Source organism: Mus pahari, chromosome 18 (genome assembly GCF_900095145.1).
Source record: "Mus pahari chromosome 18, PAHARI_EIJ_v1.1, whole genome shotgun sequence".
NCBI lineage: Eukaryota > Metazoa > Chordata > Mammalia > Rodentia > Muridae > Mus > Mus pahari.
The window spans coordinates 44,412,568-44,428,314 of record NC_034607.1 but is presented as its reverse complement, the minus strand read 5'-3'; the positions used below and the strand labels follow the sequence as shown (position 1 = coordinate 44,428,314).

Below are 15,747 nucleotides of genomic sequence, written 5' to 3'. Positions count from 1 at the left end.
GACAGAGAGAGAGACAGAGAGACAGAGAGAGACAGAGACAGAGAGAGACAGAGAGACAGAGAGAGAACATTTCAAATCTAGTTTTCTGAAAAGTTCTGAGCAAACAAAACAGCACTACAAACTAATTAGTCACCATGCTGTGCATTAAAATCCCAGAATTTACCGACCTCACAATGGAGGACACCTCATGGCTATTTTCCTATACTGTCCTCTACTCTGTTTCTTTGACTTTTTTCTATGTAAGTTCATCCAATACCATTTTCTGTCTCTGTCTGTGCCTTTGCCTCTGCCTCTGTCTCTCTCCCTCTCCCTATCTGTCTGTCTGCCTGCCTGCCTGCACACGTGCGTGTGCGTGTGTGTGTGTGTGTGTGTGTGTATGTGTGTATGCCTGTTTGCATGCGTGAGGACACATATGTATATGCACACGAGCAGGTGTGTGTACACGTGTGTGGAGTCCAGGAGAACCTTGACGGTTCTCCAGTTTAAAAAATTACAGACACACACACACACACACACACACACACACACACTTGTGTGAACAGATTCTCATCTTCTAGCATATGGTTCCTGGGGATTGAGTACTGCCCACTGCAAACAGAAGCTGCTCTGACAAAAGCTGAGAGAAGCTCAGGTCTATGATCATAAACATAAATATAGTTGGGAAGCAGTTTGACCACATAATCATTTCACAAACTAACAATTCTAAGTTCTGCTCTAGGGCTTATGACCTCTTCAGTCAATGGACTTCTGACCAGGTTTAGAGTACCAGAGGTGTGTGCCTACCTATGGAACGAGGCACAACTCCAATCAGAAGGAAGTTGGTTAGCCCATGGCAGTTGGGCCACTGGTACAGTGGATATCTTGCCTCGCAGGTTGGTGCTGAGTATGCAGCAAGCAATGCTGGGTAAGACCACTGACATCTTTGCCACCCCCCGAGGCTTACAGAATATCTTCTGGCACCATGAAAGCTAGTTAGCACAGAGGATGTTTCTCTGGTCGGTTAGAGACTAATTTTTCTATGTCTGCAACCAAATTATAGTGTGTGGAGACATTGCCTAACTGAAATTAGCCAGATGTAGAAAGACAGCTGGGCCGGGAAGATGTCTTAGCGCCAGAACTCTTGTCACATAACTAAGTACTGTGACTGGAATTCAGATCCTCAGACCTCACTAAAAGCTGGGCTGATATGGTGCGCTGTCTGTCACCCCTCTCATTGAGGAGAGAGCAACAAAGGGCCATCTGGATGAACTGGCAGCTAGACTAGCTGGATCAGGGAGCTCTGTGCTCAGCAAGAGATTCTGCCTGCATGGAAAGAAAGTAGAGAGAGTTGGAGAGATGACTCAGTGAGTAAGGAAGAGCCCATTGCCTAACCTGGGATGGAATCTGGGCTGGCTTGACCTTGTTCAGGTCCTGTGCGGGTAACCAGAGCTACTGTGCGTACAGGCGTCTAATTACCATGTCAGGTCCAGAAAACAGCATCCCACAGCCCTCTTCCCTGTGGCCTGGCTCCTACCTTCTTCTTGCCTGCTCTCTAACATTCCTATGCTCCATCAGTGGACACATGGCTAGAAGTACAGATACCTTTGAATGCATGGATTCTATTTCTTTAGGGTGCACATCCGGAAGGAAGATGACGGGCTAGTTTTACTTTTACATTTGAGAAACCTCCATACTACTTTTCATAATGAATGCCATCATGTGTGTACCACTTTATACACATGAGTGAGTGCCATTGTATTCACCACCGGCAGGCAAGAGCTGATGACCTCTTTTCCAGATCCTTATTGACTCTTGATACCTTGTGTATTTGATGAAGGCCATTCTAATAGACATAAAGTGGTATTTCGTGGTGGTTTCGATCTACATTTCCCTAATGACAAGTGATGTTGAACTTTTATAAAGTATATACATTTGCTAACTATTTGCATATCTATCTACCTTTCTTTCTTTTTTCTTTCTTTCTTTCTTTCTTTCTTTCTTTCTTTCTTTCTTTCTTTCTTTCTTTCTTTCTTTCTTTCTTCCTAAGAAACATCTTTCTAGCTCATTTTTAAAATTAGATTGTTTTTATGCTAGTTAGATTTTTGAGATCCCCTGTAACATCAGTATTAACCTGTCATCAGATATATGGGCTTGCAAATATTCTTTCACTCCATAGGATGCCTCTGTTCTCTGTTGATTTTTCTCTGTGCTGTGCAGAATTTGTTTTAGGTGAGCTCATATGTAATTCGGCTTCTGTTGTCTGGGAATTTAGGGTCATGTCCAACAAGTATTTGCCTAGACAAATCTCAAGATTAATTTCCTAGGCTTTTTGTTTCAGTATCTCTTCAGTTTAAAGTCTTATGTTTAAGACTTTTCTATTTTTGGTTGATTTTTAAGACGTTGGTCACAGGTAAGCATCTAATTCCATTCTTCTGCATATGAACATCATATTTCCTCAGTGCCGTGCATTTAGGAGATTATCCTCTTCCTGTTGTCTTCTTAAAAAAACCATTTGACTATAAATTTATTTCTGGGACATCTTTACTTCCCCAGTCATTTTGATTCTAGTGTCATGCTGTTTTGATTACTATATCTGCTGTGGTTTGAATGTGACATGTCCCTCGTAGACTGATGTCTTTATTTGGTTCCTAGCTGGTAGTGCTATATTGGAAAGTTGTAGAACCTTTAGGGGAGGGAGGCCCACTGGAAGAAGTGAGGCACTAGGGTCAGCCTTGATGTTCTTTGGTTCAGCCCCACTTCCTGTCTACTCTCTGCTTTCCAACTGAGATCACCTTGTAATCAGCACCCTCAAATTCCCGTTGAGGTACACTTCCCTGTTATGAAAGACTTTATCCCTTGAACTTAAGCCCAAGTAAACCCTGTTTCCATTAAGTTGCTTCATTTCAGGTACTTGGTTACTGTACCAAGAAAATCAGTCAATAGAGAGCATCTTTGAAAAGTATGTTGAAACAAGGTATTGAAATGCTTTGGTTGGTTTTGCTCAAGAAAGGAAAAGTAGAAAACATGTTGCTTGGCCGGGGGGGGGGGGGGGGGAAAAAAAAAATCATCTCTTTAAAGTTACAAAGAAACAGTGATTGTTAAAGAAATGAGCATTGGACAAAGGGTTGCAGGGTTTTCATGGATCTAGCCTCCCAGGCACTTAGAGGTCACTGAAAACGTGGCCCAAGAGGTGCCAGCTGCTGCTTGAGCTAGCCCCAGAATTTTAGTATTCATTTTCTGTGTCCTCTGGGAGCTACAGGGCCATGGAGGCTTCCACTAGGTTTTTGAGAAAAGCCTGAGAGGTCAGGCAATGTGTCGATGGGTTTGGATACTCTGCAGACACCTTAGTAGGTGATACATGAAGCTTTAGCTTCAGGCAAGTTCCTAAGATTTTGGAACTGCCAAGAACATGGGGTTTCTGCTAAGGAAATTGGCAGGTGCCAAGTGGAGATGTCAAAAACAAACAAACAAAAAAAGAGGCCATGTCAGCTATGAATGTCAAGGCCATTGATGCAGTGATGTCCAAGCCTGTCGGGTCCCAGCTACCCTGTACACCGAATGCTTGACATAGAGCTACCTAGTTTCCTGTTTTCCTTCAGCCCCACCCTTTCTCCGGGTATTCCATTTATCCATTTTGGAATGGAAACATCTACTCTCTATCATTACATATTGGAAGAATGTGACTTTCTGATGTTATAGAGACTCATAATTAAGAGTTTGCCTTGAGCTTCAAAAAAGACCTTGGACTTAAGAGCAGTATCGAAACTGGGAAGGGCATTATAGATTCTGAATCTGAAATGTCCCCCATAGGTGCCTTTCTGAACAATTGTTCCCCAGTTGATGGTATCATAAAGGAGACTGGGGAACCTTTTGAGGGCCAGACTTTTAGCTGGTGGAGTTAGGGCCCAGGTCACAAAAGTTGGCTTTTGGGGGTTGTGTCTGGCCCATTGTTCTGTTGCTCTGTCTGCTAACTGGTTTACCATGGCCTGCAGTGCCTCTGCCAGAGTTCGTCAGTGAACAGAGCTGTCTGGCCCCACCAGGCTTTCCTAACAGCATGCTCTGAAACCACAACCCAGAGCAAATCTTTCCCCCTAGAATGTTGTTCTGTCAGCTAGAGTTGGTCCTAACAATATAAAGCTTACAAAATTCTGTAATGTTTTGAATAGGTTTGTTAGTTCTAAGAGTTTGTTGGTGTACATTTTTGACATATGTTACCTGTTATGGTAGATGATTTTAAGTTTTTTTCCCAAATATAAATAGTATTTTCCAATTAAATTATTAATTTAATTATGTGGGGGTAGGAATATTGGGTGCAGGTGTCTCTGTAATCCAGAGGAATGAGGGTCCTCTAGAGGTGGAGTTACAGTGGGTTGTGTAATTTTGCCCCTCCGCCATGTGATTTATGCATTAAAGTCTAAATCCCTAGTGACTCAGAATATGACCTTATCTAGAAGTAAGTGGCACAGATAATTGGTTGAGTTGGGATGAAGTCATACTGGAGTTCTTGATCTAGTAAAACTGATGTCACCACAAAAAGGGAAAAGCCAGAGATGGACACACACATGGAGGATGTTATGTGAAGATGCTTAGGATGAGAGCGCTGTACTCATAGACAAAGAACGCCGTACATTTCCAGAAAGTGTCCAGAGATTAGGGCAGAGGCAGGGTCAGACTTCACCCTGAACACCATCCGGAGGAGCCATCCTCACTGACATGCTAATTTTAGATTTGGAAGGTAACAATTTTTATTGTTCTGGGCTCCCCAGCTTGTGGAACAGCCCCAGTGAGTTAATATAGATTATCTCCAAGAACTCTGTGTCTTCCAGTTTCACCATGGCATACAGGGATGTGCTAGCTGGCAAAACCTCAGACAGCGGGCACTAACAACACAATGTTGCTCACAATGTTATTTAGGCTTAGTCCTAAACCCACCGTCAGTATCTGTATTCCAGCTGGCCTGCTGTCCCTCTGTCCAAACGTGTTCTTTGGAGATAAAAGAAGATTCAAATATTCATCTCCAAAGTATGAAGATATGGCAGGAGTAAATCATTGTCATGATAAAAATGTTTTGATAAATTAATAGACAGGAGGATATCAAATTCAGAATCTATTAACATGTTACATCTGAAGTATTAGTTACTCAAAAATATAAAGGTATGCGTGTATAGTATCTGTAACATATAAACACTATATATGATATAAATATATGCTTTATATGGACACACACACACACACACACACATTCTAAAGCACCTTGAATTTGATCTATACTTAACATTTCCTTCCTTGGCCATATCAAAGAGTATCCAGATACACATATAAAAGTACTTACCAAGCAACACTTCAATTACAGATGCCTTCATAGTGAGAACAACAATTCCCATAAATATCAAAATGGCACCCTGGAGAGGAAGAAATATATCATCAGGCTTCAGCCAGGAGTTCTGAGTTAGACGTACAAAGGGTGCGTGGACCCTCGGAATCGTTTTGCATTGCCCCATGGAGCCCAGATTTGAAGCTTCAGCTCTCTATGGGAAGACATGTGGATGGCACTGCATACCCTCACAGATACCCAGAGGGTCTGTTTTTGGTTAGAAAGCCCATTCTAGTTATCTGCCTCTGATTTTCTAGAGATTTGATCTTAGAACTGACAAACACTCCAGGATTTTATGTCCCAGTGGTCCTCAGACTTGGGCAGTAGCTGTATTTATGGTGTCAAGAGAACAATTTAAGATTACAAGTGAGCCATTCCTTCAGTAAATATTAAATTCCTATAACATGGTTGCTTTTGTAGGGAAGGAGGTAGCAGCACTGAATTAAAAGCCAGTTCTCTGCAAAAGGCGTAGTTCAACAGAGGTAGGAAAATGTATGTGTGTGAACACAAGTAGTTGCAGCATCAGAGGGTGGGGGCACTTAGAAGGCCTCATATGGAAGTGGGAGGGGCATTTACAGAGCAGGTCTCTCACATCACTGCACTTTGGTATCACTGGGAATATTCACAACACCGATACCCAGGCTGTGCCCAGATCAAAGGACTCAGAAGCTGTTGGGGATAGTCTAGGTATTAAGCTTCAAAACTCCACTGATAATTCAACAGGCAACCCAAGTTCAAGAAGCAGTAGTCAGATTAGGGCTCCTCCTCCCAAGGCATACAAATCCCCTGGGGGTCTTGTCAGAAGTGCAGATTTTTGCACAGTGGGTCTGGATATAACAACAGGGACACTAAAGGAAGAAAGGAGAGTCTCCAGCCATACTACCCTGGATGTGCCCCATCTTAGCTGACCTGGGAAGCTAAGCAGGGCCTGGCCTGTCTAGTTACTTGGATGGGAGAAAGGAAGAGGATTATGTGACCTGTGAGCATAAGCAAAAACTTCACGGAGCTGGGAGCGGCGGCTGGCCCACCTGGCTGGCATCAGCAGAGTTTCAAGACAAAGAAGGAAGAGGGACACCCAATGTCTGGATCAGCATAAACAAGAGTTCTAGGAGCTGGAGAGCACTGTGGGTGTGCAAAGGTAAATGCTGTCTATGAGCTATACACCTCCCTTCTCCTAAAGCTATAAGGAGATCCTCAAAGATTCACTAACTCTACCAGGCACTCGCACAAGACTTCCTTTTGTTCTGAATCTTTATGGTAGATCGGCACGATGGATTTGAAGGTTGTCGTTGACTATAGAAGGAAACGAAGATGCAAGAAGTTCCAGATTACAACCACAGTCCCACCAGAGAGGGAGGCAGAATAGAGAGGGCTTAGGTGCCTGTGGTTCATGCAATAGGAAAGAATGTGGTGGGGAATCCAGACATAAAATTGGCTTGCATTTTATTTGCATTATCATCAATGATAATGAAATACTCTCTCCCTTTGGGCAAGTGACATACCACTGCTGAGTGGCCTGAAGCTGGCAGTCATAGGCTTATACTTTGCTGTGGACCAGGAGTTTTTGTAAATATACTTTCTGGGAAGGAAATTTCCCTGAGTTGTATATTATGCCATCTTCTATGATATAAATTCTTACAAAATCTCATTTTAAGCCACAAAAGTGATTCTTCTAAATTGGAAATGTATAAACTTGCATTCAATACTTAGATATAGATCTGTAACGAGTTAACACAAAGTGCTTATCAGTTATGATTGAAACACCAGTACAAATACCAGTTGTAATGGTTTGTATATGCTTGGTCCAGGGAGAGGCACTATTAGAAGATGTGGCCTTGTTGGAGTAGGTGTGTCACTGTGGGTGGGGGCTTTAAGAACCTCATCCTAGCTGCCTGGAAGCCAGTAATCTGCTAGCCACCTTCAGATGTAGAACTCTCAGCTTCTGCACCATGCCTGCCTGGGTGCTGCCATGTTCCCGCCTTGATGATAATGGACTGAACCTCTGAACCTGTAAGCCAGCCACAATTAAATGTTGTCCTTATAAGAGTTCCCTTGGTTATGGTGTCTGTTCACAGCAGTAAAACCCTAACTAAGACATCGATGAATTTAAAACTGCTGGCCATGTGAAAGATTTGTTCTAAATCAATTAAGCACAGATGACCTCCTCCAAACACTGGACCACTTTGCTGATTTTGAGCAACGTTTGTGATGTTCTCAATCTCCCAGATGAAGTAGTCTAGCAGTACGTAATAGTAAAGCAATGGCCTTTAGCTTCAGAGGAGAGACATACAACCTGCTTGCTAACTCAGTGCTGGAGTAGCTATAATATATTTTGGATCAAGTGTAATAAATAATCTTTACTAATTTGAGACGTTGCTAAACAGTAGGCATGAGTTCAAACCTAAAGAGATGCAGGCACAGCTGCAAGATGCTGAGTTATCATCGTTACTGTTACAGCGTGCTACTGTTACAGTGTTGCAGAGTCATCCTCTCTCTCTCTCTCTCTCTCTCTCTCTCTCTCTCTCTCTCTCTCTCTCTCTCTCTGGCTTGTTGGCTCCACATACATACTAAATTCAGACTCAGTCAGTTCTCACCCTCACCACTGTACCTGGTTGAGGCAATTCCCTGGCCCCACTAGATTAGTTTTGTTAGCCTTATAAGGAGGTTAACTGGCATGTCCCTGGGCAAATTGGTTCCCGGCATCCCTCTGCTTAGAGCTGTACGGTGGGTCACAACCATACAAAAAGGAAACCCAAAGTCTACAGGTGGCTCAAGGTCCTGCTGGATTTATCCACCTTTCATTCCCTGATCTAATTTTGCATTATTCCTCACCTCACTTATCAAGTCCAGGGCAATTTGGATCCTTGGATTTTTCAAGAACATGCCTTTCACCTCAGGGTCTCACTTCTGCGTTTACTGTCTACTGCATTGTTTGCTCTGCCTCAACATACTTCCTCCACACGAGCATGTGACTGTTCCCATGTTTTTCTCAGATCTTCACTCGAATGTTGCCTTCTTCTGGAACATTCTGCAATCAGCTTATTTTAAAGTCACAACCCCCTTTCTGTCCACTGCCATGACTATTCTTGCCTTGCTATAGTTTTTCCTTGTTACTTATTATTTTTGACATACTCTACAATTTACTTATTTTATTTTTATTTGTCTACTGTTGGATCCTCAAAAGAATGCAAACTCCACAAGGGTAGGGATCTTAATTTGACTTTATAGATGCTCAGCAAATGCGCGTTAGATGAATATGTGGGTATCGAGAGCTGCCGCCTTTCTCTGGAAAAGGAAAACAAAGGAACAATACAAAACAAAACAAAAGACAATTTGAATATACACCAAAACCAATCAAATCAAACATTTTAAATGACCCATTTTATAATCTGTGAGTGATATGGAATAAAATTACACTATAAATTAGTTAACAAGGCATTATAATAGTCTACACACAAACCCAAGGGGTTTGAAGACAAGGGAGCACAGAGGAACACTCTCCGATCTTAGAAGTCATGAAGAACATGTATGACCTTCACATAGTGGGCTGCATGAAGAGCCACCAACCAGTTCCAAGAAACAATTGCTCTAATCCTGGTGAAGATATTACCCACATATGACTCATCAGCAATAGAACCAACCGGAAACGCTTTGTGCTTTGGAGGTGGAGTGTATTGAGGGTCCTTCCTCACCCCTGTGCTTTCTTTCCTTGCTTGGTCCGTTTTTTTTTTTTTTTTTATACTCTCAAATGTTAATGTGATTTTTGAAATGAGAGGGAAAACATTGAAACCCTCTCTCTCTGACACCCCAGAGGCCAGGGCTGAAGACTGCTAAAGTTCCACTAAGCAATTTCTGCAGAGGGGAAGGCGGTCAATATCATGAAGTCATGGGGTGTTCAGCAGCTAGGGAGCCTTAATTCCTCCTGCGCTCCCAGAAGTGCTGACAAAAATTGAACAAGAGCTTCCAAAAGAATGTTACTTGTGCATGAATTATGGATTGTGCTGTGAGCTATAATTTAAAAATTCCTCAACCTGGAGTTCTGGTGAGACAGATAAAGCCCAGTTGTGAAAGAAAAAAATATACTTTAGTGTAAAGAGATTAGCATAGCCAAGTCAATTAGATATCATTGCCTGAAGTTAGAAGGGGACAAATTTGCAATAAATAATAATAGCACCTTGTCTTAACATCATCTCTCTTGCTGTGATAAGATACTCTGACCAAAAACAACTTAGGGGAACAAAGTGTTGATTTTAGTTTACAGGTCACACCTGATCATCATGAGAAGTCAAGGAAGTCAACTGAAGTAGAAACTCAAGAAGAATGCTGTTTGCTGCATTGAATACAGCCCAGGACCACCACCCCTTGCCCAGGGAATGGTGCCACCCACAGTGAGCTAGTCTCCCTTACATCAGTTAACAATGAAGATAATCTCCCACAGACATGCCCAAGGCCAGTATAAATTGGGCAGTCATTCCAAGAATCTCTTCTCAAAGCTATGCCAAGTTGACAGTTAAAGCTAACTAGGACATACCATATATACGCTTCACTGTCTTTTTAACAATTAATTACTTAATTACTTACATCCCAAATGCTGCCTCCGCCTCTCAGTCCTCCCGCAAAGAGTTCATCCCCCTCCATCTCTCCTCCCCTTTACCTCTGAGAGGGCAGCAGCTCCCCATATCCCTCACCCTCGTGTATCAAGTCTCTGCAGGATTTGCTACATATGTACTGGGGACCTTGGACCAGCCCATGCATGCTCTTTGGTTGGTGGCTCAGTATCTCCCAGGGGTCCAGGTTTGTTGACACTGTTGGTTTTCCTGTGGGGTTACCATCTCCTTAAAGGCCTTCAATCCTTCCCCTAACTCTTCTATAGGGGTCCTGACCTCCGTCTAATGTTTGTCTGTGGGTGTCTGCATCTGTCTCAGTCTTTAAAGAATATTTTTTTCTAAAATAAGAGCTCCTCCGTTATTGTTTTTCTAGTCACCGTCTTTCCTCTTTCTCCTCCTCTTCCTCCTCCTCCTTCTCTTCCAATTCACTATGTAGCTAAGAAAAGCCTTGAATTGTATATCACCACAAAAGTTTTCTGTGATGCAGGGATGAAAGCCAGGGTTTTTGTGTGTGTTGAGCAAGTACTTAACAAACTGAACTGCAAACCAGAAGGCTCTTCCTTCATGTTTGCCTATCACTTGGTTCCTAAACCCTGGCACATGGCTTGGCAATGAAGCCCATACTCTGTGCTTGCTGAGAAAATAAGGAAGGCTTGTTCTTACAGTGACCTTGTTCATGAAGTGGAGGTTTATATCTTAGTTTCCAGTTTTTGTTTGTTTGTTTGCTTGTTTGTTTGCTTTGAGACAGGACCTTGGCTATCCTGGAACTCACTCTGTAGATCAGGTTGACCTCCAATTCAGAGGATTGCTCCCGAGTGATGGGATTAAAGGCTTGCGCCACCACTGCCAAGCTCTTGGTTTCCATTTCCAAGGGAAGGAAACCAGGGTCTCCAGTGACTGAGTGACTTCTCTAAGGTCACATACTCAAGTCGGGCCCAGTTTTACGATTCTTGCTTCAATACAGTTTTTATTCCTTGACATGTGCAAAAGCAAAACTGACTTTTCCTGAGATCCATTTGTTAGCATGCTTGATGCTCACAGGTGAAGAGGGCACACTACATAAGTCAAAGAAGGTCAGAGAGGAGTAGTGTTTGATAAAGGTGGAAGGAGTCTGAGAGGTAAACAGAGAGAAAATGACTTGTGCAGCCCATGAGGAATGCATTGTGTTCACCTGCTTAAAATTTACCCTGTGCACAGAAGCTGACAAACTAGACATTTATAAGGAGAATCAAGATGAAACAATGATCAAACTCGTCAATTGGGCAGGGGCATTTAGGGACTGTCTTATGATCACTGTGTTTGTATATGTGTGTATGTGTTATGCATTTACCTGTACCACTAACAAATTTACTGCCAGATTTAATGGTTACACAATAAACAGAAACCAACCTGACGGTTGTCATAAGATGTGACTGGTGGAGAAGTGTTACCACTTCACACGATGGCAACATCAAATGAGGAGCAACCACGGCCTCTGACCTCTGACCTCCTTGCCCACTGCTCTCTCTGCACTCTGCTTGCCTTCCAATTAGGAAGGGCCGGTTTCCTAAAGCACAGGACTGAATGAGCGTTCACCTGTCAAAATCTTCATATCCCACTCACTCTCTAAATGGCAAAGCCTAAATTCCTTGGGGAGTCATTAGATACTCTGAAAATGTGGCCCAGGTGACCCTTCAATATCATTCATCTGAAAATCTCCTTCATAATTCTGTCTTCTGGCCCCAGCACCCATGGGCTTCTGATCTTTATTTCTGCACCCATAGTACCGTCTCCGTAGAAAACCTCACCACCTTCACCTGTCTCTCCCAAGCCTAGCTGTGTTCCAGGCTTCAGCCCAGGGCCCACAGTTCTTCCTGGTTTCCTAAAGCCAAATCCCATCTTCCTTCATAAACTAGATGATTCAAAAATGAAAGAAAGAAGAAAGAAAGGAACAGGGAAAGGTTGTTTGTGCCCTGCGTGCTAAACAGAGAGAAACAGAATGCATAACCAAGTATCAAGTTGCTGCAGATCTTCCAGAGAGAGATTGACATGTGTTTGGTCATAACTAACATTCACGGAATACATGCTAAGTATAGATGATATATTAACTCACTAACCTTTACAACAGCTTGACAAAGTATTGACTGCTTTTTGACTTAATTTAGAGGTAAGGTCCTGGAAACACATAGAAGTCAGAGACTTTGCTCACAGTGACAGAGCTGGAAGAGGAGCAACACTGTCCATGCTAGAGGCCACGCCCTTCTCAGTGCTTGCAAGCAGCAGGCAGCAAGCAGTAACCCAGCAACCCAACATCCCAGCAACCCAACATCCCAGCAACCCAGCATCCCAGCAACCAGCAACCCAGCATCCCAGCAACCAGCAACCCAGCATCCCAGCAACCCAGCACCCCAGCACCCAGCACTCAGCAACCCAGCAACCCAGCACCCAGCAACCCAGTATCCCAGCAACCCAAAAACCCAGCACCCAGAAACCCAGCACCCAGCAACCCAACAACCCAGCAGCCCAGCAACCCAACAACCCAGCAGCCCAGCAACCCAACAACCCAGCAACCCAGCACCCAGCAACCCAACAACCCAGCAGCCCAGCAACCCAGCAGCCCAGCACCCAGCAACCCAGCAACCCAACAACCCAGCAGCCCAGCACCCAACAACCCAGCAGCCCAGCAACCCAGCAGCCCAGCACCCAGCAACCCAGCAACCCAGCAGCCCAGCAACCCAGTAACCCAGCACCCAGCAACCCAGCACTCAGCAACCCAGCAGGAGGAACAGCAGCTGCAGCATCCCTCTTGGGGCTCTTACATTTACATACCCTCTCAAGAGTCACCCAGCATCTCAAACATCACACACTTGCAAAAATTATCTACAGCTGGTAAAATCATGCTCCTGCCAGAGTGCAAGGCAAATGACACTCAGTTGCTGTGGACGATCTGAATCAGTCTCATATACCACACCTGGATTTAAAACAAAAACATTTTCCCATAACATCTTTCTGTTTTTTAAAAGAAACCAAAATTCTCACTGCAGGTCACAGAGATAAACCACTCCAGAGCTGGTTTCAGGAAACAGTGTCTGCTTTATTGCACAAGAGGAACCACTTACATAGCGAAAACCTATCAACTATGGTCAGTTAGCATATTACCTCGAATTGAACAGTGAGCGCTCATACAACCCGGGTCTCTGTGGGGAAGAACTTATGTGGAAAGTGCGGACATCCAGAATGCCAGCTGCTGGCTACTCCTGCCACTTCAAAATTCAGTGTTCTGACTTTGGGAGCATGCGTGCCTTAGAAGCAGAGTCTGCTAAGTAGGCTAGCCACCAGTCATGCCTGCATTTTCTCTTACACTCCACTGGCCATTGCTGGCTCATGGCAAGCAAGTGCCTTTAGCTACATTGTGACTCAGTTGGTCTAAGCTGGTACCATACTGTTTGAATGCTCTCATACGGATTCCACTCGGCGGCCAGGATTGAACCCACCTGCTATGTATGTATGTATGTATGTATGTATGTATGTATGTGTGTATTTAATTTACATCCCAACCGCTGACCCCACTCTGGTCTTCCCTCACAAAGTCCCTCCTCCATGTCCCCTCCCCTATTCATCTGTGAGGGTAGAGCTCTCCTCGGTATTGCCCCACCCTGCCGCATCATATATCTGCAAGATTAAGTGCATACTCTCCCACTGAGGTCAGACAAGGAAGCCTGTTGGGGAATGGATACCACAGTCAGATCACAGCTTTGAGGACAGCCTCTGCTCCATTTGTTAGAGGACCTACATGGAGACTGAGCTGCACACCTGCTACATATGTGCCAAGGCCTCATTCCAGCCCTTGAATGCTCTCTGGTGGGTGGCTCAGTTTCTGAGAGTTCCCAGGGGTCCGGGTAAGTTGACTCTGTTGGTCTTTCCTGGAACCTACCCCCACCTAAAGCTACAAGAAGGGAAAATTGAGCGGTACATTGGTCTGGGGGACTGGAAGAGGCTTGAACTACTTAACTGAACTTGATGGAGCTACTCAGCCAGGCATGGAAGAGGAATGAGATTTTACAGGGAATGGAATGGACTGCATAAGCCTTGACTGTCATGCCTAAAGAATGTGAGATCGCTCCTGTAGGCAACAGGGAGACATGGAAGGCTTAAGAATGATATTTTTTTTGCATTCATCATTTTAATAAGCCCCTTGGAGGTCTACTTTAGCCACCCCCTGGAGAAACACTCTGCAACATTGGACATAGAGAGGTGATCTAATGTTGGTGTTTGCCTGGTGTAGGTGTGGCGTTGGGAGCACCTAACCATACTCCATCTATGAGGTGATGAGAGCCAGCTTCCATCTGGAAACATTTAGCAGTTAGGAAGTGTTTGGGCTCTTACTTCCAACATGCCGAGACCCCTGGGGACATGTCTGTGTGAAGGGAGGCCACATCTGCAGCCTTGCTTCTCCATTCCTGCTAGCCTGATAGTCCTCAGTCACTTGTTGTTGAATGTGGGGTGATCAGGATAGAGAGGAAAAGGAGGGTTGGCCTTGGGGGGGGTCCTTTGCAATGTGGATGTGGTCTCGATATGGGCAGTAAACTTTACACAGATTATAGACCTGGGGGGCTATAATATAATATATAATATAATATAATATATAATAGTGGCTTCATTCACTATTGCCTCAATATCAACAGGCACCATGAGCTGGATACTTGAGCTTCAAGTATTTGAAGGTGGTCGGGGGGGGGGGCAGAGCCGTTCACTTTCCAGTTTTCCCTGTTCCCACCCTCCCCTTTTGTCTTTAGGAAATCGCAACAGAAAAGTGTGTTGAGTCAAATGGTGGAGCAGACAATGTATAGCAATTCTTACTATACATTGCACTAGGTATATACAAGGCAACCCACAGACGTGATGTCGGGTTACATGGTCAAGACTGAGAACAGCCTTCCAGGCTTCGCTTCCTTTTCTAACAGACCTTCTGGAAAACAGATTGATTCCAAGGTAGCCCGTGAAACAGCTACAGCTGGAGATATTGGGATGTATCTTGGACCAGTCAGCAAAGAGCTCAGGTTATTGTCACAAAATGAGCATCAACATGCTCTGATATCTAAAATATTTTGTGAATTAAAATGGCACCGTGGCTAGAAAATTCCACGCCATGAAATCTCATCTCTGGTGTTTTCAGATGTGGCCTCTTACTTGGCCTGGGTCTCATTATTTAGGTACGGTTGGGTGGCCAGTAGCTTCATGGGTCCCCCTGTTTCTGCCTCCCCAGTGCTGGGATTACTGGAGTGTGCCACTACGCTCAGCTTTAAAAAGCAGGCTCTGGGACTGGGAGTGAGGCCCTCGTGCTCACATATCAAGTGCCTTACTGATACTGCCAACTCTCTAGCTTACTGCTCTTTGTATTAATCATGTCAGACTTCCTACACAGCCACTGCCGAACACCTCAAATAATACTGTAACTCATCAGCTCATCACGAAGTGAAATCCCCACACGTATCGGTGGTGCGCTGTTCATTTTCAAAGCCTGCCGGCACCTCTAACTTCAGTCTTACAAGATGAAGGACCAACAGCAGCCCAAACAATAGTCACAGAGAACGTTCACTTGAGTTGAGGTGACTCAGCTGTTCAAAGCCTATAATCTAGCAAGAAACTATACCTTAGACCAGCTGAGATCTCCCCCGGGCCTTGAGAATTGAGACTTTGAAAGTCTTGAAGTGTGTGACTGCTGAGCTGTAGGCCTTGGAGAGAGAGAGAGAGAGAGAGAGAGAGAGAGAGAGAGAGAGAGAGAGAGAGAGAGAAAGAAGAAAAAGG

The 15,747-nt window shown here is 44.2% G+C and overlaps 1 protein-coding gene across 2 annotated transcripts in view; it reads right to left on the bottom strand.

Annotated features, from left to right (window-relative positions):
• Vit (vitrin) overlaps positions 1-15,747 on the bottom strand; it is a 120,800-nt gene that overhangs the window by 87,921 nt on the left and 17,132 nt on the right. For both annotated transcript variants that reach the window (XM_021217930.1, XM_021217931.1), the window contains exon 2: positions 5,312-5,381. In XM_021217930.1, coding sequence (XP_021073589.1) covers positions 5,312-5,363 — 52 coding nt within the window. In that variant the 5' untranslated portion in view covers positions 5,364-5,381. The remainder of the gene's footprint in view (positions 1-5,311; positions 5,382-15,747) is intronic.